The 26,374-nt window shown below is 43.7% G+C and overlaps 1 protein-coding gene across 1 annotated transcript in view; it reads left to right on the top strand.

The window, feature by feature from the left end:
- LOC127003928 (uncharacterized) overlaps positions 1-20,502 on the top strand; it is a 52,892-nt gene extending 32,390 nt beyond the window's left edge. The window contains exon 2 of the mRNA XM_050871028.1: positions 20,178-20,502. Within this exon, the coding sequence (XP_050726985.1) occupies positions 20,178-20,282 (105 nt within the window). The 3' untranslated portion in view covers positions 20,283-20,502. The remainder of the gene's footprint in view (positions 1-20,177) is intronic.
- The last annotated feature ends 5,872 nt before the right edge of the window (positions 20,503-26,374 follow it).

The raw sequence follows: 26,374 nt of genomic DNA on the forward strand, positions 1-26,374 counted from the left end.
TTCCTTCTCTGTCTCTTATCTTCGTTTGTTTGTTTTCGTCCCTGTCACCATCTTTCTCTCCTTTACTTCCTCTCTTTACGCCACTCTTTCTTTTCTCTTCCGTCCATTATTATCTCCGTTTCTGTTCTTATTCTTTTATCTCTTACACGGCTTCCTTCTGCCCTCTTTTTCAGTCTCTCAACTTCACTTTCTCACCTTCCTCCTCCTTTTTTTCCCTCAGTACTTTTCTTGTCATTGAATCTCTTTTGCTGATCGTTATTCTATTATCTTTCCATTTATCTCTCCCGTTTTCCTCTCAACTCTTTCTCCACGTTTTCCTTGTCTTTCTCCCTCTCTACATTCGTCTGTTGTTCCTTCCTCCCATTCCTCGCTTTCCCTTTATTGTTCCTACTCCATGCACCCTCACTCTCCATTAACCTTATTCCTTTCATCCCTTCTCCTATCCACTCTTTCTTTCCTCTCTCACCCTTTCCCTACCTTTCCTCCCTTCTCCTCTCTTTCCCTCACCCTTTGATCCTCTAGCACCTCGTCAATTTTCCTTTCTAACCTCAAATATATTATAGAGTTTCCTTGTATGTAAACTATTGTATTTATGGGCGTGGTACCATATTGCAGTGGATCCATAATGTAAGTGTTTTGATGGCGTAAGGAGAGGGAAAGAATTTTATGAAGGGTACAGTAATGTGTGATATTTTGAGGGCATTTTTTAGCGTGTGTATTTTTTCACCGTTAAATATTGGTCCATTTCTTTTAGTTACTGATGTGTTCGTTTACGTTGGTGTTGCTTGAAAGGTTGGATTCTCACGCAACCAAAATACCAATACAAAAAAAAATGCTATACCAAAGTCCCCGAAAATATTATTAAATTTGTTCGATGTTTTTTTTTTTTTTTTTATTCATTTATTATAAAGTTTGGGGTATTTATGACGGATAGTAAAACACACACACACACACACACACACACACACACACACACACACACACACACATTGACACGCTCATTCACTCACTCAGACGTTCTCTCTCTCTCTCTCTCTCTCTCTCTCTCTCTCTCTCTCTCTCTCTCTCTCTCTCTCTCTCTCTCTCTCTCTCTCTCTCTCTCTCTCTCTCTCTCTCTCTCTCTCTCTCTCTCTCTCTCTCTCTCTCTCTCTCTCTCTCTCTCTCTCTCTCTCTCTCTCTCTCTCTCTATCTATCTATCTCTCTTCTCTTTATTTTCTGTATCCTCTTTTACTTTACTTTTCTCTTTTTTCTTTTTTCTTTACTTCTCTTTTCTTAATTTTTACTTGTTTTTTCACTCACTCACTCACTCACTCCTTTCCTCCCGCCATCCCTTCCTCCTCTCACCTTCCCCCCGCCAGGTGCGTTTGATGGCTCCGCGAAAGCCGTGTGAGGAAGTAATGAGAGTTCGCGGGCGTCAGGGATCTCGCCGGGGGCTTGACTGACGCGTCTCATTAAAAGCATTATGGGTGGAAGGGTCTCGGTTTGGCTCTTGGTGTTACGGGTTCACTAAGCACAGATTTTTTCCTCTTGCGTGTTTCTGATACCCGTGTTGAAGGAGGAGTTGCTTTTCGGTATTTGATGTTCCTGTTTTGTTTTGTTTTATAAGTATCCATGAGACGTGGTCCATATTAAAGATGAACGTATGTGGTGATAATTATTATAGTATGTTATGAAGTCGCTTAGCACAGATTTTCTTCAGCGTTATAATAATACTGATATTGAGGGAAGAGTTTGTGTTCACTTTATGATTTCCCTGTTTTTTCAATATAAGTTTATGAGTCGGTGAAGCTCAGGAGAAAAAATAAGTGAGGACATTTTGTGGTGCTATGAATTCCCTTAGCACAGACTTTCTCTAGTGTGTTACTAGTGCCCGAGTTGAAGGAAGAGTTGCTTTTCACTGTATGATTCCCCTGTTTAGATATTTTTTGTATATATCCATTGTACTTGCACGGCCAACAAGCATTAAAAGTAGTGAAATTCTGTCTTTGGTCACAAGTGGCTTTTCAGAGTCGTGTGCATCTATTTTTTTTCTCACCACATCACATCACTTCCTCTGTTTTTCGTTATACATATCTTTTTTTTTTAAGCCGTAAGACGTTAACACTAAAATATGACGTGGCTGTGAAATGACGCCTTTTGCTCACCAGCGTTTCTCCGGAGTCAGGTTTTTATTACATCCACATCAGACACATGAAGGGCCAGCTCGACAGTTCAACACGCAGTCATTGCCAGCGCCCAAACTAAACCATATTCTCCACAATGATCCGTTTTTTCTACTCAATACCAGATACTAAAGAGATTTCCCGTGTGGTTTTATAAAATGTCCTTTTATATCAACGCCAAACGCTATACAAGGAATTTTCGTAGTATTTTGTGTTTGGTTGAGGAGCGTACGACTGTTGAGCTGGCCCGAAGTGTTGAAAGGATGTCTTCAGCAATGAGTCTCTTCCCCGAGTCGTAATTATTGAAATGGCCGCTGTGTAACACTGGTTTTAATCTTCCGTGAGAATGAGACGATCCCTCCAACGTGACTAATCCTTGAGTTCGGGAAGCTAAACCTATTCCTGGATGTGTCACGTTCCCCGGAAGTCAAATCAGCTTATCGAGTGTATCTGTGTAATGGACGAGCCTGAGGGAAGGGGGTCAACGGGGTGCAGTCAAGCGACACCGAGTGCGAGGGTGTTCATGAGAGTCAGGGTGACGCTGTGGGTGTGCGTGGAGTGACGGCTTGGCAGGGCTTGCAGGGTTGTGTCGGGAGGTGGTGGTTACTAAATGGGAAATGGCGAGTATATCACTTCCTTCTGTGAGCGGTGTGCTTGTGTTTGCTAACCTGCATCTGTATCCTTGCTACTAAGAGGCAGGTATTTCTTATTTTTATATCCTTGTTGTGATCTTGCGTATCTTTGTTTGCATGCTGTAGTTAACTAATCTTCCGTACACTTGTTATATCCCTGTGCATCCTTGTCTTGTGTTGTCTATGATAGGCGGCAGACACGACTTTCTTGCGTATCCTTGTGCTGCACCTGTATATCTTTGTGTACAGAGGTGCTCCACATTTTGCGCCTAATTTCTATCATGAAATTCGATCGCGACTTGCAGGGCATGGCATATATGGGAAATCTTTTAATGTGGACCTAAAGCGCTTGAAAATTTAGTAGATTTTTTCTTACTTATTAGCTACCCCGCAGTAACAGCACTACAACTCTGCACTAATATATTCATACAATGTACTCTTAAGGATAACTGGATGGATAAAAGGTTCTTAATGGAAGGGAAAGGGTTGTGGGATCGGAGGCCAGTGGGAGGGGGCTGCTGGGGCCGCCACCACCACTGCTGCTGCCTCAACCATGACAACCTTGTCACCACCGTTGCCAGATTATCGTACTCAGAGCATAGTATTTACCGGTTTTTGACGCCTAACTATTGCCAAGAAACATCAGGAATTAACTATTTTAACGATATTTAAAGGAATCTCGTTATTGGGCCCAGGAGACAGTTTTGGGGTAAGAAGTTAGTAAATATAAGAGGCTGAGTACGACAATCTGGCACCGTTGCTTGTCACCCTCCTCCACGTCAACCTTCATTTCCTGGATGTGGCGCCGATCCTCCACACTGCCAGTTTCCGTTCGCCTGCCCATGCTCACGGCGGTAACATAAAAGCTTGGTGTTGGCGATGGCTTCCTGATCCATTAGTTGTATCACTGACGTGGATTTGATTCCGCGAATAACGGGGATTTAAGCGCAAAGGCCGAAACGGTAGAGATTTTTACATTACCGTGAAATTCGGTTTCGTGAAATGCTATTCGACCGAAATGCGATGCACCCGTGTATCCGTTTGCTCCTGCATGCTAATTGGTACACACTGCGTTCCTCTGTATCGTGTGTTTATCCGTGTGTTTTGCTCCGTCCTTTATGCTCCGCGGCAGGCACTATTACTAACCATATCCTTTTAGTATCATTGCGTATTCTTTTTGTGCTCTTTGCTTTGCTCCTTTAGAAGGGTATTTTTGCCGCATTTTTTGCTTGTGTTTCGTGCTCGGCTCGCAAATTTGCCGCTTCCCGAGTTGTCGAGGGATTAAAAAGTTTGCAGGTTGTTGGCTTGTAAACTTTAGGACCTGAGACTCAGACTATCACATGGCAAAATTGTTTCCTTCCTCCTCCTCCTCCTTCTCCTCCTCCTCCTACTCCTCCTCCTTCTCCTCCGTTCTCCTCCTCCTCCTCCTCCGTTCTCCTCCTCCTCCTTCTTCTTCTCCTCCGTTCTCCTCCTCCTCCTCCTCCTCCTCCTTCTCGGGTAAAATGAAGAGCGAGTCTCACTTTTAACCTCCGTGTGGGCGGGGTAGCGGAGGCGCCGCGTAAATGGATTGAATACCGGCTGGATAATTTCAACTTGTTATAGTTTGGCCTATATGTCGTCTGACCCTGTGCCGGGATAGATTAAGTCACTGCTACTCTCCACCGGGATGGAGTTAAATGAGAGGTAAGGCGTCTCCGCGGTGTAGTGGCTAGCTTGCCTAACTACGAAGTTGCTGGCCTGGATTCGAATCCCGGCCTGGGCAGTCAGCGCGCAACCCACCCAACTGTCCATCCTTCCTCCTCCTTCCTCCTGTCCTCCTTCCACCTCTCCCACTTTTGCTTTACCAAGGCGTCTCCCTTTTTTGGGGCGAGGTAATGGAACGAGTGCCGGTTGGATTATTATTATTATTATTATTATTATTATTATTATTATTATTATTATTATTATTATTATTATTATTATTATTATTATTATTATTATTATTATTATTATTATTATTATTATTATTATTATTATCATCATCATATATCTACTACTACTACTACTACTACTACTACTACTACTGCTGTTGCTGCTTTCACCATCACCACCACTATTACTACCTCTAACAATAATAACTACTATTATTACCACCACTGAGCCCTTTGCCGCGATTTGTCATTCTCACCTAAAGAAAAAAAGGTCGTAACTCATTGAAGCAGGTCGAAGGAGGGAGGGACAAGGATGAAAGACTTTGGGAGGTGATTATGTATGGATTAGAGTCGCTGTGTGTGTGTGTGTGTGTGTGTGTGTGTGTGTGTGTGTGTGTGTGTGGTTGGGGTGTGTGTGTAACCGTGTCTGTCTGTCTGTCGCTAGTACGATCAGGTAGTGGCAAAATCCACTCACTGGCTCCCACGCACCACTACCTCTAAGGCTGGTTGCCATTTGTCTCGTGCTGACTTTGTGTTCTCCTCGTGTCCTTTTACCTTAATTGACTCGTGAGTGGCGAGTGCTGTCCTTTGGGTTTTTCTTCTCGTCTTATTGGTGTCCTCTGTCCATTAGTTTTGTGTCGTCTCATTAGTTTCTCCGTGTATTGGTGTCATTTTCTTTTTTTCTTCCTCTGATGTCGTGGCTCATTATTTTTCTTTGCATTGTTTAAGTTTCTCCTCTTTCATTTCCTTGTTCCATTAGTTTTTTTGTAATATTCTTCCTCCTCTGATTCGTTTTTGTGTTTTAGTTTTGAGGTGTTTTCTTTTTCTTCAATCTGTATTTCTTTGACCTTCATTTTTCTCTTTTTATTCCTGATTTCATGTTTCGATTGATTCTTGAATGCTTGCTGGTTTTCGTCTGGTTTAAGTCCCTGCTGCCTTAGATAAGCAGATACGTGGTGCAGTGTATTTTTTTTTTACAACAAAGGAGACAGCTCAAGGGCATAAAAAAGGAAACAATAATAAAAAAAATCCCGCTACTCGCTGCTCCTATAAAAAGAATCGAAAGAGGTGGCCGAAAGAGAGGACAATTTCGGGAGGAGAGGCGGAGAGGAGGAGAGGCGCATCTAGCGTGGAATTCATTTTGAGACTAAGATTACCCTTGAGCCGTTTTCTTTGATGTAAAAAAAAGATGACTTTGATATTATACAAGCAGAAGGGGCTCCTCGGTATTATTTGGAGGCCGCTCAGTAACGCCATCTATGTGCCACGGAAAGTATTGAGGGACACTAGGAGAAAAAACAACAACTCTACCTTTCACTCATCCTTGTTCAGTCAGTGTTTAATCAAGAAAGATAGACTTGTGACGCTGCTGTTTGTTTTAACCGTAGACGCAAATAATGAATGAGTCGGGCAAATGTTCACTCGTCCACATCTTAACCGTAGACGCAAATAATGAATGAGTTGGGCAAATGTTCACTCGTCCACATCTTAACCGTAGACGCAAATAGTGAATGAGTTGGGCAAATGTTTACTCGTCCACATCTTAACCGTAGACGCAAATAATGAATGAGTTGGGCAAATGTTTACTCGTCCACATCTTCTTAACCGTAGACGCAAATAATGAATGAGTTGGGCAAATGTTTACTCGTCCACATCTTCTTAACCGTAGACGCAAATAATGAATGAGTTGGGCAAATGTTTACTCGTCCACATCTTCTTAACCGTAGACGCAAATAATGAGTGAGTTGGGCAAATGTTTACTCGTCCACATCTTCTTAACCGTAGACGCAAATAATGAATGAGTTGGGCAAATGTTTGCTCGTCCACATCGACAACCTTACTCCTATATGTTTTGGATTTTGGTTTGCTTAAAAATGTGAAATAGTTTTGATTGAGAGTGAAGTTTTAGGCTTAATCTGATTGCCCTTTGAATTGCTTCGAGGCATGTATAGTTCGCTGTTGTGTTTTAGTGGGAAGTGGCTTTTACATTCTCGCGCGGTACATTCCTCTCCGACTTCTGCGACTTTACACTTTCCATTTCATATATTTGTTTCCTTTCCCTCGTGCCTGTTTGTTATTCCAGGTAGCCTTGCGCACGGTGGCATTCTTCTATTCCTCGTAAATTCGTCTCTTTCTCCGCCGCTGGTGACTTTAGAGCAAAAAGAACAGCGCGTGACGAAACTAAATTCTTGAAGTACAACCGGGCTGTGACAAGAAAGAGAGCGTGGGGGAAGCAGGAGCGTGGGCGTCCCTTGTCCCTGAGGCTGAAGGGGGCTGGACGGTGTCTGGAGGCGGTGAGGGACTTGTGTGTGACTTAAATTTATTGTCATGTTCCCCTTTCGTGCGGTTAGTTTTTATTACTAAGACTGGACGCCTCGTATATTACCAGCGGCCCTTCCATTTTCAGCGGACTTTTTTAACGGGCCTTTTTGTTTATTAGAGCGATCTTTTTTTTTTTTTCCTAGAGCTGGGGGACTTCGTGGTGCAGTGGTTAGCACACTCGGCTCACAACCGAGAGGGCCAGGGCTCGATTCCCGGGCGGAGTGGAAAAATGTGGGCGGCTTTTCTGATACCCTACGCCCCTGTCCACCCAGCAGTGAATGGGTACCAGGTATTAATCGGGGGTTGTGTCCCGTCTCCTGGGATCTGTTCCCTTCTCCTATAATCCTTTCCCCTTCTGTCTCTCCGGCATATGACCACAGATTTTGCGCCGACTAAACGAAACTTTCCAACTTTCCCCTTGAGCTGTTTCCTCTGCTGTAAGAAAGGCACGAATCAACATTCTGGATTGATGCGAACAGAGCTTTCTTCAAGACCCGTGACTTATAATTGACTCTGATGACGTAGTTCATACTTTGATATCACGGGCTGCTTTTTCTCGTGTTTCTCTTGTGACTAACGCTAACCCCCCCCCCCCCCTTCTTCTTGAATTACTAGACGCAAGTAGCCCATGAAGTAACTGTAGGAAAATGACACCGGGTACTTTTTCCATTATATATCCTGAGGCTCACGGTACCCCCCCCCCCCCCCCCCACACACACACACACACACATCCCCAGCCCGTTGATTTACTTGACGCATGTGGCCGTGGAAGTTATTGTAAGAAGTTGAGAGGTAACGAACGCTGGTCATTCTCGGCTACTCGACAATGGGAGGAAAGAGTCAGTCATAGATGGGTTGTGAATGCGTGATTCGGGAACACCACTCTGCGCTGACAAACACTCCGGCGTCGCTAATCCATACTGATATATTTAAGTAAGGGAAGGGTGTGTTTTTTGTGTGTGTAAATGGTAAAAGGAGGAGAGGAGAAAAGAGAAGATAAAAGAGAGAGAAAATGGTAGAGAAAAAGGGAAAAAAAGAGAGGAGAAAAAAGAGAAAAAGAGGAAGCGGAGAGGGTAGGAGACGAGAGAAGAGAAGAGAGAAAATGGTAGAGAAAAAGAGAAAAAAGAGAAGAAAAAAAGAGGAGAAAAAAAAGGAGAAAAAAAGAGGAGAGAAAAGGATAAAAGAGAGCAAAAAGAGGAGGAAAAGAGAAGAGAAGAGAAGAGAAGAGAAGAAAAGAGAAGAGAAGAGAAGAGAAGCGACAAGGGTCAGTCAGCCTACACATGACATCTGTTGATAATGATTTATTGATCGGCTCTCCTACCTATCCATATGTCTATATAACCATCATTTAAAACTCTCACTCGTATTTTCATGGGCTACCGATATGGCATGATTTGTTGCCGTGCTTACTTATTACGATCATGGAAGCAATCATAAAAATCAAAAGCAAGGGAGTAAAGCGTGATTTTTAGCGAGAATTAATACACAAACTGGGACAAGAAAAGGAGGATGAGGTGGAAGAAGAGTAGAAGGAAAATAAGGAGATGAATAAGGAGTAGAAGGAAAAGAAGAGGAAGATGATGATGAAGAAGAAGAAGAAGAAGAAGAAGAAGAAGAAGAAGAAGAAGAAGAAGAAGAAGAAGAAGAAAAAAGGAGAAGAAGAAGAAGAAGAAGAAAAAGAAGAAGTAAAAAAAGAAGAAAAAGAAGAAGAAAAAGAAGAAGAAAAAGAAAAAGAAAAAGAAGAAGAAGAGGACAGGTGGAGGAGGAGGAAGAGGAGGAGGAGGAGGAGGAGGAGGAGGAGGAGGAGGAGGAGGAGGCACAACACTAACAACAAACATTAGGAAGGGAAAAAGAAGACCAGAAAAACGAAAGTATTGGTTTGGATATGTAACCATTTCCCCGAGTCGCGCCTAGTTGTCCTTTGAGAGGCTTAACAAGAGAAAACTCCTAAATGACCTTCTCGATCCGAAACTCAGCCTCACAAATCAGTTTACTCGGATAATCTGAAGGTCTTACAGGTTGCTGCACTGAACCAACAAACGCGGCCTTACCGAAGAGCAGAAATCCACAGCAGTCACCAGGGCAGCGAGTAAAACCCCGACAGACACAGAATCTACCAGTCAAAGAAGCCGTCCCGCCGAACCTCGTTACCGGCCTTCACGACAGAAACTCCCCCGCAATCTATCAGGTCTAATTGACTTCGCGTTGACAAGTCCGCTTTACGCTTTTTGTTAAACTTATTTCGAAAAGGAAATTTCTACCCTGTTTTGACCCACTTTGTCTCCCTGTATACATGTCCTCTACTCGTCCCGCCTTCCCAGAGTTTATATCTCAAGAACATCAGCTAATATGGAAGATGTGGAATGTCTGTCTGTATGTTTGTATGTCTGTATGTCTGTTTGTGTCTACCTGTCTGTCTGTGTCTATCTATCTGTCTGTGTATATATGTGTGTTTGTGTTTCTTGAGGTTTCTTGAGAGAGAGAAGAGAAGAGAAGAGAAGAGAAGAGAAGAAAAGAAAAGAAAAGAAAAGAAAAGAAAAGAAAAGGACCAGACCAGACCAGACCAGACCAAATGCCTCGCTCAGTCGCCTCAGGTTCTACACTGCCGCTTAGTTTCCCCCATTTGATTATAACCTCACCTTATTTCATCCCCTTTGCTTCAACAGACACCTTTATAAGTATCGTTTTCTTTTACGGCACATTAAACTTTAATTATACCTCATTGCGTCCTCAATGCGCCCCCTTCGGTTCTTCCCTTATTATCCTAAGTTCTTTTTTTGTTATTTGTGAATTCGATCTTTGGTATTTACGACTTTTGAAATCATTATATTTGGTTTGTAGTCAAATACCCATGTTATATTCTGTTATGCGGGAACTCTTTAGTGTTTCAGCTTTCTTGAAAACATCATTATATGTTTCTCATCCATTTCGTAGAGTTATATTCTTATACAAGAACTCACTCTTTAGAATATCATCTGTGATAGCTAAGTTAGTTATTGTTATGCGGGGACTCAGTATTCAGTATTCACCTTCCTTGGAATAATCATCTTTTGGCCCCAGGCATAAAGCAGAACCAGGACTGTGCTGAGGCAGTTTCGCCGCTGATTTGCCCGTGTTTATGCCCGGTTGCAGGTAACGAGGTCGAGATTAATGAAGTTTTCCCCGCGTAAAAGACCACCTCCGCTTTAGGCTCCCTCTCCACCACGTAATAGAAGCCGAGTCTAGTTCATATTGACAGCAGTTGACTAGGTCGCTGTGTGTGTGTGTGTGTGTGTGTGTGTGTGTGTGTGTGTGTGTGTGTGTGTGTGTGTGTGTGTGTGTGTCTGTCTGTCTGTCTGTCTGTGTGTCTGTGTGTGTGTGTTTGTGTGTGTTTGTGTGTGTTTGTGTTTCGTGTGTGTGTGTGTGTGTGTGTGTGTGTGTGTGTGTGTGAGAGAGAGAGAGAGAGAAAATGGAAGATAACACCACTGAGCGTTATATCTCCCAAAGCTACAATCCCTAACCTCCCCCTGTCGAACCCACCGGACAACTTAGGTGCTTAAGAGTGCAAGTGTAACATTACGAAGCTGAATAATAAACTGTAAACTCGGGCCATAAAGAGACACTAGTTCAACCCTGTTCTTTAAGGCCTTGGACTTCTTCCATGGACTAGACTACAGTGCTCATGCGTTTCCCTTCTCTTACCTTCCTTATTTCAGCTGCCTTATCCCTGTTCTCTGTGCCAATCCTCAACCTCCTCGACCCTCAATCCTCCATCCTCAATCCAACGCCTGATATAACTTTTTTTTTTACAACAAAGGAGACAGCTCAAGGGCACAAAATAAGTAAACAATAATATAAAAAGAGCCCGCTACTCGCTGCTCCCCAAAAGAATGCAAAGAGGTGGCCGAAAGAGAGGTCATCTATTTTACATCTACTAAAAAAAAACCTCCCCCTTCTTCCCTTGCTCTCATTGCTTCCCTTCCCTTCTTTCTTTCGCGCACACACCCTACCATTAACCTTCTTTACACCTGATTCGGGCTAATGAGACGATAAAAGCCGTAAAGGAAACACGAGACGCCCAAAGCTTCGGCGGTCGGCCATACCTGTTGGTGTGGGCGAGGTAATCGAGCCAGGTAATTAGGTTAGAGGGAGAGGAAGGTGATTAGAGGCAGTTAAACGGAGGGAGAGGAGGAAAGAAGGATAAGGTGGGCAAGGGGTTATGGGGTTGGGTGGGAACGAGAGGAATGACAGAAGGTGGAGAAGGCGTTTGTTTAGGAGGAGGAGGAGGAGGATAGACGGACATCGTGAAGGAGACGGATTTAACTTAATCGAGGGGAAAACTAAGGAGAGGAGGTTGAGGGTTTGATCAGCAGGAGGACAGAAGGTTCAAGTGAGGTTCTCGGACAGAGGATGGTGGGTGAGGTTAAGGCGAAGCTGATGCGGTGAACTGAAAACGGATAGCGGGTAGGTAAACAAAAAATGGAAAATGGGAGAGCTGAATAGAAGAGTATGAAAAGTGTATTACAGGGAGGAAAAGGAGTAAGGGAAGCACTAGGTTAGAAGGATGATAAGAGGGAAGTTAAGGAGTAGAGATGCGGAGAACGGGAAGGGGGTAGGTAGGCCAAAAAATGGGAAAAGGGGAGAGCTGGATAGAAAAGTATGAAAAGTGTATTACAGGGAGGAAAAGGAGCAAAAGAAGCATTAGGTTAGACGGATGATGAGAGGGAGGTTAGAAGTAGAGATGCAAAGAACGTGAGGAGGGCAAGTAAACAGAGAAGAAGGGGAAAGGAGTAAGAACTGAATAGACTATAAAAGATTGAGGTTTGGGTTATAGGAAGGGAAAGGAGTAAGGAAACGATTAGCCTCGATGAACGATAAGGACAAGGTTGAGTAGTAACAGAGGGGGAGAAGGAGATTGAGGCAGGTAAACAGAAGAGTAGGAAAGGAGAAAATAAAAAGTACCAGAGATGAAGTTCGGATTACATTAAGATCATGAGGTTAGGGAGAGGTTAGGTGAAGCGCAGGGTGGTGTGGAGATTAAGGATTAGCACTGATGAAGAAAAAGGGGAGAGGCAGCGTAAATAAGGAAGGAAAGACAGGGGAAGCTGAGGAGAGAGGGGGCTGAGGATCGAGTTACAGAGAAAGCAGGTCGTGGAGGAGTTAGATGAGGATGAGGTAGTGTGTTAAGGTGTAGGATTATCCCAGACGGAGAACACGAGGAAGAGGAGTAAATAAAGGAAAAGGGAAAGGGTAAAAACACTGAGATCAGATGGTTAGGAGCTAGGTTAGATGGAGGCAGATGGTCAGGAAGGGATAAATCTAAATCAAAGAGATGCTTGGATGTGTTGGCTTAGGATTAGCTCAAAAGGATATAACGAGAGGAAAGCCAATGGAGGGGAAAGTTGGGTCAGACGAAGGGTGAAGCCATCAGACTGTTTGGCCAAATACTTAATGTCTGTTTGCCGAGCGGGAGTAAGGCATTAGAGGGTGGGGACGGAGGGGAGTCATAGGATATCTGAAAGTGATTGAGGATATGTTGAACCGGCTGAGTAATAGCGGGAATGTAGGAAATTGGGGACGAAAAGGTGGGTCAGACAGGAAGGGGGGAGGGATTGGGTGGGCCAGCACGGGGAGGGAGTCATAGGATATCTGAAAATGACTGAGGATATGTTGAACCGGTTGAGTAATAGCGGGAATGTAGGAAATTGGGGACGAAAAGGTGGGTCAGACATTGAGGGGGGAGGGATTGGGTGGGCCAGCACGGGGAGGGAGTCATAGGATATCTGAAAGTGACTGAGGATATGTTGAACTGGTTGAGTAATAGCGGGAATGTAGGAAATTGGGGACGAAAAGGTGGGTCAGACAGGAAGGGGGGAGGGATTGGGTGGGCCGGTACAGGGAGGGAGTCATAGGGTATCTGAAAGTGGCTGAGGATATGTTGAACCGGTTGAGTAATAGCGGGAATGTAGGAAATTGGGGACGAAAAGGTGGGTCAGACAGGGAGGGGGGAGGGATTGGGTGGGCCAGCACGGGGAGGGAGTCATAGGATATCTGAAAGTGACTGAGGATATGTTGAACCGACTGAGTAATAACGGGAATGTAGGAAATTGGAGATGAAAAGGTGGGACAGACAGGGAGGGGGGAGGGATTGGGTGGGCCAGCACGGGGAGGGGTTAACGTAGGTGGCTAGACAGTGTGTGTGTGTGTGTGTGTGTGTTTACCGACCGGCCAGCAGCCATCGAGCGCTTTCAACGAAATTGGCCTTGCCTCGTTAGCAGCCCTGAGAGTGTTCCGGCAACGGCTTCCGAAACAAACCTATCTCAGTGCCTCTTCGTGTGTCTCTGCGCCCCACCACTGTCCCAGCGCTCCCACGTGCGTCTCAATGCTGCAAAGGTGTTTCAGATGGTCTTTGTTTCTTGCGGCCTAATGCTTTTTTTTTTTTTTTTTTTTTATTACCGCCTTTGTTTCAGTTTATACGTTTCTTCGTGTGTTTCAGTCCTCCTCGTCACGTCGCATTCCTTCTTCATGTACGCGTCTATGTCTTTTTGCCTTTTCGTGCGTTTTTCATGTCTTTTTCGGTGTTTCTCGTATGTTTGAAGGACTCTCGGTGAGGCTCAAGGCTCCCCACATGTCTTATTGCGCCTACGTTCCTTTTGACATTCCTGGTTGTGTCTCGGAATGTTCGTCGTGCGGATAAAACAAGCAGACACATCAGTCAGAAGGCGGGGAACTTTTTCTTCTGCAACTTAGAAGCTTCATCGATGCTTTATCCTCACAGTGTTTGATGACTAAATTTCCAGTTGCTGCATTAATGTCTGTCGATATATTTTCTTTTAATGAATGTTGATGAATGCGATAATTCTCCTCCGAGTTAGGCCTGACTGGGTGATGAATTACTGACTGATGGAATAAAGGAGAATAAAACATTTCGTTGTAAACTGTTCACTTGGTTCATTCGGGTTTCTAGCCTGGGTAAGAGTGGTGAATTAATGGCATCAATCTGAACCTGGTGCAGCTGATGGATGGATTGTCTGACAGATTTATCGTGGCCGTGTGTTACTGTAGACTTCAAAGATAGTATTTTTTCAGTTGGTTTCATTGGACGTATGCAGAATTGATGGCCTTGACCTCCTTGTGTATGTGTGTTTGTGTGTGTGTGTGTGTGTGTGTGTGTGTGTGTGTGTGTGTGTGTGTGTGTGTGTGTGTGTGTGTGTGTCCTTTGTATGTCTAGTTGTTTGATGTAAGGCTTGGAGTGGTTACTTTGATCTAGAAACCTTTTACCGTAGTTTGTGTGTTTGAAATGAAGTGTTAAAAATGTTTGTGGTGTCGAGTAGTTTTCTTTTAAATGCATAAAGAAAACAAAAAGCACTAAATATTGAGACTGGAAAGGAGAGGCAGCTTTTAACTGCCGTAGAAAGAAGAGAATACGAGTTTCAAAGAGAAGAAAAAAAAGCAAGTCATTTGAGAAGACGTTTAAACTAGACAGAAAAGAAAGACTCAGACAAGATTCAATAGAGACGCAACAGTTTACTCCTTTTTAGGGCAACAAATCAGAGTCCAGCAAGAAACAAAGAAACTAACTCACCTTTCAGAGTAAACGAGAACATACTTAAACTTTTCTTTATTTAAACTGAGGTAGAAGAGAAGTACCAACCGCAGCAAAGTCAAACAAAGTAACTTTCTGAAAACTAGGGAGCCTGTTATCTTTCTCCCCTCTCCTCAGGTGAGCCGCGGTGGCCCCTGGAGGCGAGGTACGAGACGAGGAAGAAAAAGACACACACCCATTTAACTGCCTAACGCAAGAAGTGTTTTTTTTATATATATTTAAAGTGAGATACAGAGAGGTTTTGCACTTTTTTTTACAGCAGAGGAGACCGTGCAAGGGCGTAAAAAGAAGAAAACAATAATGAAAAAAAGCCCGCTACTTACCGCTCCTCCCTCTACTTTCCTAATCTTTAACTCTTTTGTGTGTAACTTTGTACCATTCTTGCAAAAAGGAAAAGAAAGTAAATTGTTAAAGTAAAAAATAAAACGAACAATTTTAGCCTCCCAACTTTCTACTTTTTTTCACTTTATGCAATAGATAACTGATGCATTTTTCCCTCTTTCAATCCTTTATTTTTAACTATGCAATTGCTCTGTATCTATTATATAACAGAAGAAGGGAAAGAAGAGAGTACCGGTTTTCTACTTGACATCATCCTTCATTCCTCCGTCTCCTTCCCGTATCTCTAACTCTGTGTAAAACTCTATATCACTTATGTAAGACCCCAAAGTATTCTGTTTCATCTTATTACATACACGAAACTCTCAACCCTTCCTCTCCTCTTTGCAACTCGTCCTTGTCTTCTTTCCTTCATCTTCATCCTGACTCTTCTAAATGCGAGAGGGGAAAGAAAATGGTTGAAGTATACATTTCGCGCCCCAACATTTACATAACACTTTAAGTCGCTTGTTTTTGTCTTCTCTCGCTGTTCTTTCGAGGCACCTACCTGTTGAGCGTACCTGCCGGCGCCTTCACCTGCCCTCCTCCCTTCCCCCTCCTTCCTCCTGAAATCGTTGCCCTCAGCCCCATCTCGTCTATTCTCTTCCTCCTCTCTCCTCCTTCTTCCCACTTTCCCCTTCGGCACCCTCTCCTTCTGCTTCCCGAATTCCTTACCCTTAGCTCCATCCCGTTGACTCCTTTACTCCTCTTCCTTCTCATTTATCGTCTCTTTCTTTTCTTGTCTCTCTCTTCTTCCCGTTCTCCTCCTCCCTTCTCTTTTTCCTTCCCTTTTTCCTCTTCTGTATCTCTTCCCCTTCTTTTCATCCCTCTCTTTTCTTAACTCTCTCTTTTTCCCTTTCTCTTCTTCTCCCTTTCTCCTCTTTCCCTCTCTGTTCTCGTCCCTTTCTCCTCTTCTGCCTTTCTTTTCATGTCCCTTCTCCTCCAACACCCTATCCATTCCTCCTTTCTTTCTCTCCCCAGCTTACTTTCTCTTTTCTCTCTTCTCTCTCTCTCTCAAATCGCCTCCTTTCTCTTCTTCTTCCCTCTTTCAGCTTCCTAACGTCTCCTCTTTCTTCCTTCTTCCTCTCTCATGCCGTCTCCTCTCCTCCTGTGCCCTCCTCCCTTCCTCTTCTCCAGCCTTCAGCCTTCCATCCTTTCAGCCTTTTACCTCTCCTGTCCTCTCCTTTCTTCTCTCCCGCTGTCTTCCCCCTTTGTTATCTCCTCCTTGCCATCAGCCTCCTCCTCCTTCTCCTCCTCCTTCTCCTCCTCCTCTCTTTGTAGGTCGTTTCCTGTCCTCTTATGCCCTCCTTTTTATCCCCCGTTTTCCTTCCCTCCATTATCCACTAGTCTCGTCCCTTACATATTCTCCTATTGTATCTTTTTTGTTGTGCTTTCCTCCTCTCTTCCTCCACTTCTATTCTCTCCTTCCAGCCTCCTTTGCTCTCCTTCTTTCCCTCTGCTTCCCCTTCTCTCTTCCTTGTCATCATACGTTTCTCCGTTTTTTTTTTCTTTCTGTAGTCCACTTTCGTGTCCTCTCTTTGTCCTCTCTCTCGTCTGACATTCCTCTTTCCATTGTATCTCCTTTCCTTTTTCTCGTTACTCTCAACACATAACACACTGACTGTATCCTCTCCCTCTTCCTACAACAATGGTTCCCAAACCGGGGGGGCGAGCTCCCTTGGGGGGGCTTGAGCTGGATTCAGGGTGGGCGTGATTCCGTCTGCCAAAAAATTGCAGCTTGCACCCACACACACACACACATTACGGCCCGGTAGCTCAGGGGTAGAGCGTCTGGCTCACAACCAGAAGGACCGGGGTTCGATTCCCCGGCCGGGTGAAGATAAGTTGGGTTTATCTTCTTTCACGTGTAGCCCCTGTTCACCTGGCAGTGAGTAGGTACGCGACGTAAGGCAAGAAATCCTACCCAAAGATCGGTACTACGAGCTCTGTGCTCTTCCGTAGGGGAACGGCTGGCGTTCTTGTCCTCTTCTTCCTATACTCTTCTATATCTTCCTCATCCTCTTCCACATTTTCCTCTCCCTTGTTCTCTTCGTTCTTGTTCTGCTCTTTATCTTCCTCCTCCACCTCCTCCTTTTCTTCTTCCTCGTCCTTTTCGTTCTTGTCCTCTTCTTCCTACTCCTCTTTATCTTCCTCCTCCTCCTTCCTCATTTTCCTCTCCCTTGTTCTCTTCGTTCTTGTTCTCTCTTCCTCTTCCTCTTTATCTTCCTCTTCCACTTCCTCCTCTTCTTCTTTTTCGCCCTCCTCGTTCTTGTTATCCTCTTCCTCCTCCTCCTCCTCCCTCTTTCCTTCCTCTTTTCCTCTTCTTCCTCCTCCGTTTTCCTTTATTGTTCTCGCCTTGTTTCCCGCCGAAGGCCTTTTATAACCCTCTACGTTCTCGTCATTCCTTTATTAGTCGCTCAAAGGCTGCCGGAGTGCTGATTTCCTCCTACCATTTCTTTGCTTGCTCTCTCAATACTTTCCTTTCCAGTTTCCTCTTTTATTTTACCAATTTTACGGAGCTTCAAATTCGTTTCTGGTTTCCTCGAGTTTCAGACTCACCTTTTAATTATTTTCTTTCATTCCTCTGCTTTTTCTTCCCCTCACTTCTTTATCCATTTACTTGCCTTTATTTTCCTTCTCTTCTCTTCCCATCCTTTCTCACCCCTTCCTGTTATTTCCCTTCCTTCCTCTTTTTTTTCCTTCCCTACCCTTCCCATCCTCCTAGTTTCTCCCCTTTTCTCCCTCTCTTCCCTTCCCTTCTTTTCCCTTCCCTTCTTTTCCCTTCCCTTCCGTTCCCTTCCCTTCCGTTCCCTTCCCTTCCCTTCCCTTCCCTTCCGTTCCCTTCCCTTCCCTTCCCTTAACTTCCCTTCCCTTCCCTTCCCTTCCCTTCCCTTCCCTTCCCTTCCCATTCTCTTCCTTTTCGTTCCCTTTTCACTTCTTTTTTCTTTCCCTTGTATCATATTCTCTTTACTTTCCCTCCTTTTCCTTTACTTCCTCTCCCTCTCCTTTCTATCCTTACCCCTTTTTATATCCATCCCTTTCCAACCCATCTATCCTTTTCTCCCTTTCTCTTTCTCCTCCCTTCTACACCATTCCCTTCTCTTCCTTCTTGTCACTTTCCTTCCCCTTCTTATTCCTCCTTTTCCATCCCTTATGTTCCCTTCTATACTCTTTCCTTTCCCGTTACTTCCCTTCCCTTCCTTTCTCTTCCCTTCTATTCCCTTCCATTTCCTTCCCTCATATCCCCTTCCCTTCCCTTCCATTCCATTCCGTTCCCTTCCCTTTCCTCACCATTGCTTACCTTCTGTACACTTTCTTCTCCTTCCTTTACCTTTCCTTGACATCCCATCTCTTCCCTTCACGTTCCACCCACCTATTCAGCCTCATTCAAGCCATCAGCCTCTCTCAATGAAGGTGCAAGGGAGGACAATGAACCATCCTCGCGTTTAATACTCACGCTTAATAATGCAGGTATAAGAAGACTCAGACGCCGCCACCCCCTCTCGTCGACACTTGCTGCCACACTAAACACGCGAAGACAATATGGTGTAATTTAGCGCCACGGTATGAAACGCTGCGCAGTTGAGGTCTTCCTTATGAGTGTGGGGAGAGTGTGGTTAGGTGACGGGTGAAAAGACTAACAATAGGAAGGAGAGAAGGAACGAATAAGAGAGAAAGAAAGGAGATATGTTAGCTACAATATTAGGAATCAACACAGTAATATAACATAAAACCAAGCGGAGAATGTGGTTAGGTGACTAGTGAGAAAATAAACATTAGGCCCCTTTCACACGGGGTCATTTAGCAGCGCTACTAAGCAGTGCTGCCGCTGGTAAATACTGGAGATGAATGGAGGTTTTCACACGCAGCCACGACCACAAAAAGTAGCGCTGCAGACGGATTTGAGTGGTTGCCTTTGCCGCCGGTGGCGACCACAAAAAGTAGCGCTGCTCGTCACGATACATGGCATTCACTGGTAGCTTTCACACGTAGCTGCAGCAGCGCCACTTTTGTAGCAGCGTGTGCGTGGCGCGACTGCAGCGCTGCTGACACCACAATCAATTTAAGCAGGGCTTCTCAGAGTGCAGCGTTGCTAAAATTGAGTCGGGCGTTAGCAGTGCCATCAATGCGCGTGAGCAGCACTGCTGAGACGCGCTGCTAAGTGGCACCGCGTGGAAGGGGCCTAATACAGCATAACTACGTGGAGAAGGTGGCTGGGTGATGGGTGCGGAGATGAGCGTTACGAAGGAGAGAGGAAACGAATAAAAGAGAGAGAAGGAGAGAAGTTTGATGTAATATTAGGATGGAACACAATAATATAACAAAGCAGTCATGTCTCTAACGTGAGGAATTATTTAAGGGAGAAAATAGAAAGTAAGGGAAGAAACCGGAGGGTATAAAGATATCGACTTTATACTATTTTTTCCATTTTCTTTTGTCGAGACTTACTCTCGTTTATCAATGACGTTTTCTACTTTGATCCGTGTGTGACTATCGTTTTATCTGTCCGTTTGCTTGTCTGTCTAGCTGTCTATCAGTGTCACTTTGCTAAACCATTCTCTCTCTCTCTCTCTCTCTCTCTCTCTCTCTCTCTCTCTCTCTCTCTCTCTCTCTCTCTCTCTCTCTCTCTCTCTCTCTCTCTCTCTCTCTCTCTCTCTCTCTCTCTCTCTCTCTCTCTCTCTCTCTCTCTCTCTCTCTCTCTCTCTCTCTCTCTCTCTCTCTCTCTCTCTCTCTCTCTCTCTCTCTCTCTCTCTCTCTCTCTCTCTCTCTCTCTCTCTCTCTCTCTCTCTCTCTCTCTCTCTCTCTCTCTCTCTCTCTCTCTCTCTCTCTCTCTCTCTCTCTCTCTCTCTCTCTCTCTCTCTCTCTCTCTCTCTCTCTCTCTCTCTCTCTCTCTCTCTCTCTCTCTCTCTCTCTCTCTCTCTCTCTCTCTCTCTCTCTCTCTCTCTCTCTCTCTCGACGCAGCATAACCTCCACTATGCATACATAAATACGTAATATATAACTTTCGAAACTTGATGAAGACAGTGCTGCGTGTGTGTGTGTGTGTGTGTGTGTGTGTGTGTGTGTGTGTGTGTGTGTGTGTGCGTGCGTGCGTGTGCGTGTGTATGTATCTGTTTACCATTGAGTCCAGACATATACATCTTCTACCGCCCTTCCGTGCTGACCCTCCTGTTTCCCTCTCCCTCAGGTCCCGCGGCTGCAGATCTGGCTCAGCACGGACCAAGCCCCGCGAGAGCCTCCATCAGGGGAGCAGCAGGTCCTCAACAACACCAGGGAGCCGCTGCCCAAGTGAGTGTTCCCTTCAGAGTCTCAAGTGTTGTCTTTAAAAGTTTGCCTCGTCCGAAGATATTATGTGGCGTACTGAAGCGTTGTGTGTTTGCCAGTTGGTCTTGCGCGTAGATATTACCTCCTTAGCGGTTATGTGATATACTGAAGCGTCCTGTGTTCTTAGGGGATGTTTTATGATGTGGTAGTGAGGTGGCCACTTGCTACTTTCATGATCAGGTTCAGTGTTTATTTTTCCTTTTCTAGTATCATGTTTCCTCTCAGATAGTATTCCTTTTTTTAATTTTATTTCTGTTGTTATACTCTTTTACTTCTCTGTTGTTTGTCTCGTTTTTAGTACTCACGGGCGTGGCAGAACGGGGCAGTAAAAGTCGGTTGTCCCAAGAGATATGTTATAATTTTTTTCTTGCGGTACTTTTTATTTTTCCTTTCCATCTTGGGTCTCGATTTTTACTCCCCGGGGCTTGGTATGACGCGGTGCAATCACGATGTTTTTGCCAAGATGATATTCCGTCTTAAGATTCGGTATTATACTTCCCTTCTGCCTTGAGAATTAGGTTCGGTGCCATATAACCACCCACTTTCGGCGCTAAGCAAAGAACACCCCAATAATTATCAATAAATGTCCCTTGAGCGTCGATTTATGTTCTTAATTAAGGGTCCTCGTAAAATAGGATAATTAGCCGTCTGTTTCTTTTCTATGAGTCTCGAAATACTTGATCTAAAATGTTTCTTTCTTGGCAATGTTTCTTTTTACGATGCGAGGTGGCGATATCTTCCCTTTGGTTCAGCCCTTTATTTTTTTCCTCCACTATCACCAAAACAAATCGGGTTCATACTCTGCGTGGATCATGTTCTGGTATGGTTTGTGTCAATGTAATCTTGTCTTGTTATCCAGTCAGCCCTTTTTATTTCTAGTATTTTGCCCTATTCGTAGTTAAGGATCTTTGAGAGAGTCACGCGGAGTCTTGTTTGCTTCTGAGTTCATTAAGTTCTGGGTTCGTTTCAGTGTCAATGTAATCTTTTCTTGTCATCCAGTCAACCTTCTTTTCTTGTTTTCTGCCCCATTCGTTCTTAAGCATCTTTGAAGGGGTCACGCGGGGTCTTGTTTGCTTAAGGATCCTTGAGAGAGTCACGTGGAGTCTTCTTTGCTTCTGAGTTCATTAAGTTCTGGGTTCGTTTTAGTGTCAATGTAATCTTGTCTTGTTATCTAGTCAGCCTTTTTTTGTCTTGTGTTTTGCCCTATTCGTTTTTAAGGATCTTTGAGAGTTACGCGGAGTCTTGTTTTCTTCTGAGTTCATTAAATTCTAGTTTCGTTGCAGTGTTAACGTAATGTTTTCTTGTCATCCAGTCAACCTTCTTTTGTTTTTTGCCATGTTCGTATTTAAGGAGCTTTGAGAGTCACGAGGGCTTCTGCTGTCTTCTTGGTGAGGCTCATGCAGCGTTTCCAAATTGTCGTACTTTGAACATTGCATTTATCATTTTTAGGCCCGAAAACTACCGGAACCACACAAACAACGATAAAACATTGAAGTTAGCGTTAAAACTGTTATTTATTGATGCTTTTTGTGTTTTTTACTATAGTTGTCGGTCAGAAACTAGGACAATGCAATCCAATGAGTACAATAATATGAAAACGCTGGGCTCATGTCAGATTATCTTTTTTCCGTTAATGTTGTGAGACCGTGGCTGCTTAATCCGCTTGGCCACTATTTCATCTTTCATAAGTGCAATAAAGCAGCTGACAAAGAGGGAAAGCTCCGCCCGTTGCTGTATTCGTTCCTCATTTTAAACGGAACTGGTAATGTCGTGTTTATTTGTTGGTTGAGTTTATTTGTTCGTTGCTTCAGTCGCTTAGTTTTCTGCCTTTTCATGCGTGTAACAAGGCAGCTAACAAAGAGGGAAAGCTCCGTCCGTTGCTGTATACGTTCCTCATTTTAAACGGAACCTAATTGTGTTGTGTTTATTTGTTGGTCCAGTTCATTTGTTCGTTGCTTCATTCGTTTAGTTTTCTGCTCTATCTTCCATGCGTGTAACAAGGCAGCTAACAAAGAGGGAAAGCTCCGTCCGTTGCTGAATACGTTCCTCATTTTTAAACGGAACTGGTAATGTCGTGTTTATTTGATGGTCGAGTTTATTTGTTCGTTGCTTCATTCGTTTAGTTCCTGCTCTATCTACCATGCGTGTAACAAAACAGCTGACAAAGGGAGACAGAAAGCTACGTCCGTTGCTCTACACATTCAATCTTTTAACGGAATCTAGTAATTTGGAGTTTATTTGTTGGTTCGTCAGATGATTTTGTATAAAGGTGATATCCCTTCTCCTGCAGTGTCCCGCTTTCCGTATCCTTCCTGGAAAAAGGGACAAGTATTTTTTTGTATGTGGGCTTGTGCGCGCTTGCTCGATTTCTTTCTCCTCGTAATTCTTTGACACATATTGACGCTGCGAAATAATTAGGTGAGCTGTTAGTAAAGGTGACGAAGCCTCCTCCCTGCGCTGCGTCGGGCCTCTCCAGCCTGATTGTTATGCTTTCCTGTGCAATATTTTTAACTGGAATGTTTCTGGAGAACGCGACGGGTGTATTTAACTGTTTTTTAATGTTTCGAGGCACTGGTAACACTTAATCTTATAGCTAAGGATGTTTTCTTGTGCAATTTTTTTAACGAATGTTTCTGGAGAACGCGACGGATGTATTTAACTTTTTTAATGTTTCGAGGATCTGTTAACACCGGATATTGTAGCTAAGGATGTTTTCTTATGCAATTTTTTTAACTAATGTTTCTGGAGGACGCGACGGATGTTTTCTCCTATTTTGTAGCGTTTCGAGGCTCTGGGAACACTGGATATTATAGCTAAGGATGTTTTCTTATGTATTTTTGAAACTAATATTTATTGAGGCGCTGCAGTTTTGTTCCGTTCATCCCTACTTTATTTTCTTGGCAATCTGTAAACACGAACGAAATAGTGTTTTTTTTCTGATGAGTATTTGAATGTTTTTTTTCTTATGCATTTCTTTTACTTATGTTTTCGGAAGCGCTGCAGAGTTTTGCCATTTATTCATTTTTTTCTTGGGTCTCAGTAGGATATAATAAGTATAGTAATTTTTCAGATGAGTATTAGATTTATATTTGATTGTTATGATTTTTCATGCAATTTCTTAAATGTAATATTTATGGAGGCGCTGCAGTTTTGTTCCATTTATTCCTGGTGTATTTTCTTGGTCACTTGTAAAACCTAACGTGGTAGGGTAATTGTTTTTCTCAGATGAATAATAGATTACAATTCCTTTTACGAGTGCGTGTGTTCGGAGACTAAATACACCGATCCGGACAAAAAGGAGTCTAGGGCATTGTTTTTTCCTTCACGATTGTTTGCAGTCCTCCTTTATGTTGTACAAGACGTAGTTGTTATGGAAGCATGGAACAATAATATTAATGATAAAAATATTCTATAGTGCTTGTTTTGGGCGATATTCTAAAACATTTCGGAGTCCAAGTACCACATTTTACAGGACTCTCGTATGAGTTGTGGGTTTTGAGTTCTGTGGGCAGGTTTAATGATTTTATGACCCTAGTGGAAGTTTGACAATGCCTCTGTACCATGAACGCAAAAAACAAAACAAAATCAGAAAGACGCGCTGAAATAACTTTTGGTCTCTAGAAATAACTGATGTGACAGCCGAAAGCCTTTTATAATACCCCACTTAGTCCCTCCCTCGCCTCAACATGCGCGCTGGGCAACAAACAAACAAACAGACAAGCAAACAAACAAACACATCAACATCGCCGGACAGTCTCGGAGTCTTTTCTCGTCCGTCCTTTCTCCTCTGAACTATTTGTGTGTTTTCAAAGGAAGCATCGACACACTCTAGCTATTAGGATAATGCCTCAGCCGACCCTTGGGAGACTCTTTGTGCATTTACCCCCCCTCTTTTTTTTTTAAAGGGGACGACCTAATCTCTCTCTCTCTCTCTCTCTCTCTCTCTCTCTCTCTCTCTCTCTCTCTCTCTCTCTCTCTCTCTCTCTCTCTCTCTCTCTCTCTCTCTCTCTCTCTCTCTCTCTCTCTCTCTCTCTCTCTCTCTCTCTCTCTCTCTCTCTCTCTCTCTCTCTCTCTCTCTCTCTCTCTCTCTCTCTCTCTCTCTCTCTCTCTCTCTCTCTCTCTCTCTCTCTCGTCCGTAGGGAGCTTTTGTGTTACGTGAAGCTTCGTTGACGCCGCTGACTCGCCTCTCAGCTCTACTCTTTATCCAAACTTGAAGGAAAACTCTACGGACCTTGCGTCGACGTTTTTAATATCCGTAACAGCCTTCCTAATGTTCTGTGAATCCAGTGGTTCGGATTCTTTTGCTTCTGTTTTTCTTTTTAGCCATTATACATTTCTCAGAAAGACTCTTAGAGAACAGTGTTTCTTTTTTACTGAACATTATTATTTTTTATTAATTTTATCCGGTACTGAGACGAGGAGAAATACTACGTTCATATAGACACAACAAATTACCTTGACCAAACTTATTCACGTTCGCAGGATCAGCCACGTTACCGGGACTAATTAAGTACAGTGATCTAGTCTGCCGCAGTTGAATACTAGAAGCCACGTGTGTACAATGTTCCTCATCGGTAACCCGTTGTTCTAGACTTAGACTCTGGAAAATTATTATATTCAAATTCCTACCATGAACTTAAGTATGAGTAGTAAGTGTTTCCTTTCTTCCTCTCCATATAGTCTTTCGTTGTGAAATGTTAACCCAGTAGCTGCGGTGATCATGTTTCTTAAAGACCCCTCTAAGTAAATTACTGTAATGAGAAAAAATCATCACTCACGCCAACCGTTATATTATATGTTTTAATACATTTGTGATCAGTTTATGTATCCTCTATTTTGGGGGGTTTATGTCAAGGCAAGAATTTGGCCCGTCGCTGGTATACTGTAAAGCCACATATTGGGCCTGTCGCTGCTACCGGGTTAACCTGGTGAGAGTTTTTGTGTCAATCCTTTTGGTAGTTAATGAAGGAGGGGGCAATAGTCGTATAGGTTAAGTCGCTCGTTCACTTGTCCACCGGCTTTGTGTCCTTAGTCTATGGATTTCGTATTCATCCCCAAAAGCTTGCGACACCTCTAACTTTGTCCTCCGCATTCCCTTTGTAACTTTAGGGTATCCTCAGGGAGCCAATCATCAGCCAACTCTGAGGAGGGATAAGGATCTGCTGAGGCGCCGTCTTGTGGTGTGTGTTCGTGGAAGATTCAAACTTTCCTCGGGGCTTAATTATGACCTTCAACGGGTGATGATCATGGAGGGGACGAGAGTGGTAGATAGAGACGGCGTGCAGCGAAGCGCAACTTTCCACCTTTCCATTTTGAAGAGAAGGGGATGTGTGTGTGTGTGTGTGTGTGTGTGTGTGTGTGTGTGTGTGTGTGTGTGTGTGTGTGTGTGTGTGTTTGTGTGTGTGTGTGTGTTTGAATGGTATGTTTGCTAGTTAGTATGCACCATTTCGGCAATTACTATACTCATATTAGCAAGACAAGCAACGTACTCTAACAAATGGACTTGGCCTTCGTAGATAAATTGGTGCCAAATTAAAAGTAAATAAACATTCAATATTCAGACAGCAGCTCATTTTTACACCTTCGCTAATTTTCCAGAGTATTTTTTTTTTCTTTTCCTGAGACGAATACTAATTGGAAAGATGCGCAGTAATAGTAGTAGTAGCAGTAATAATAATAATAGTAATAATAATAATAATAATAATAATAATAATAATAATAATAATAATAATAGGAGGAGGTCATACCCTACGCACTGAAATATACATAGCGTGTCGATGGTGGTGGGCGGCGTTTGGCTTGAAGGGAAAGGCTTAAAAGATACCTAAAAAAAAAAAAACATAAGTCTGGAAACACTGAAGTCCTTGAAGGTTGGGACGAGAGGCCTCCATAGTATAAAAAAAAATCCTGTAAGGAGCTACGTCGAGGGTCATGATGTTATACTCTCAGGGTTCATCAAAGGCCCAAAGGTAAGGCAGAGGATACAAGAGGGCAAACTCCTAGGGCAGGCTTTGAGGGTCGCCTTGAGGGAGCCGTAGAGGTGGCCGGGTGGACTATGGG

The sequence above is a fragment of the Eriocheir sinensis genome, chromosome 26 (genome assembly GCF_024679095.1).
Source record: "Eriocheir sinensis breed Jianghai 21 chromosome 26, ASM2467909v1, whole genome shotgun sequence".
NCBI classification, from domain to species: Eukaryota; Metazoa; Arthropoda; class Malacostraca; order Decapoda; family Varunidae; genus Eriocheir; species Eriocheir sinensis.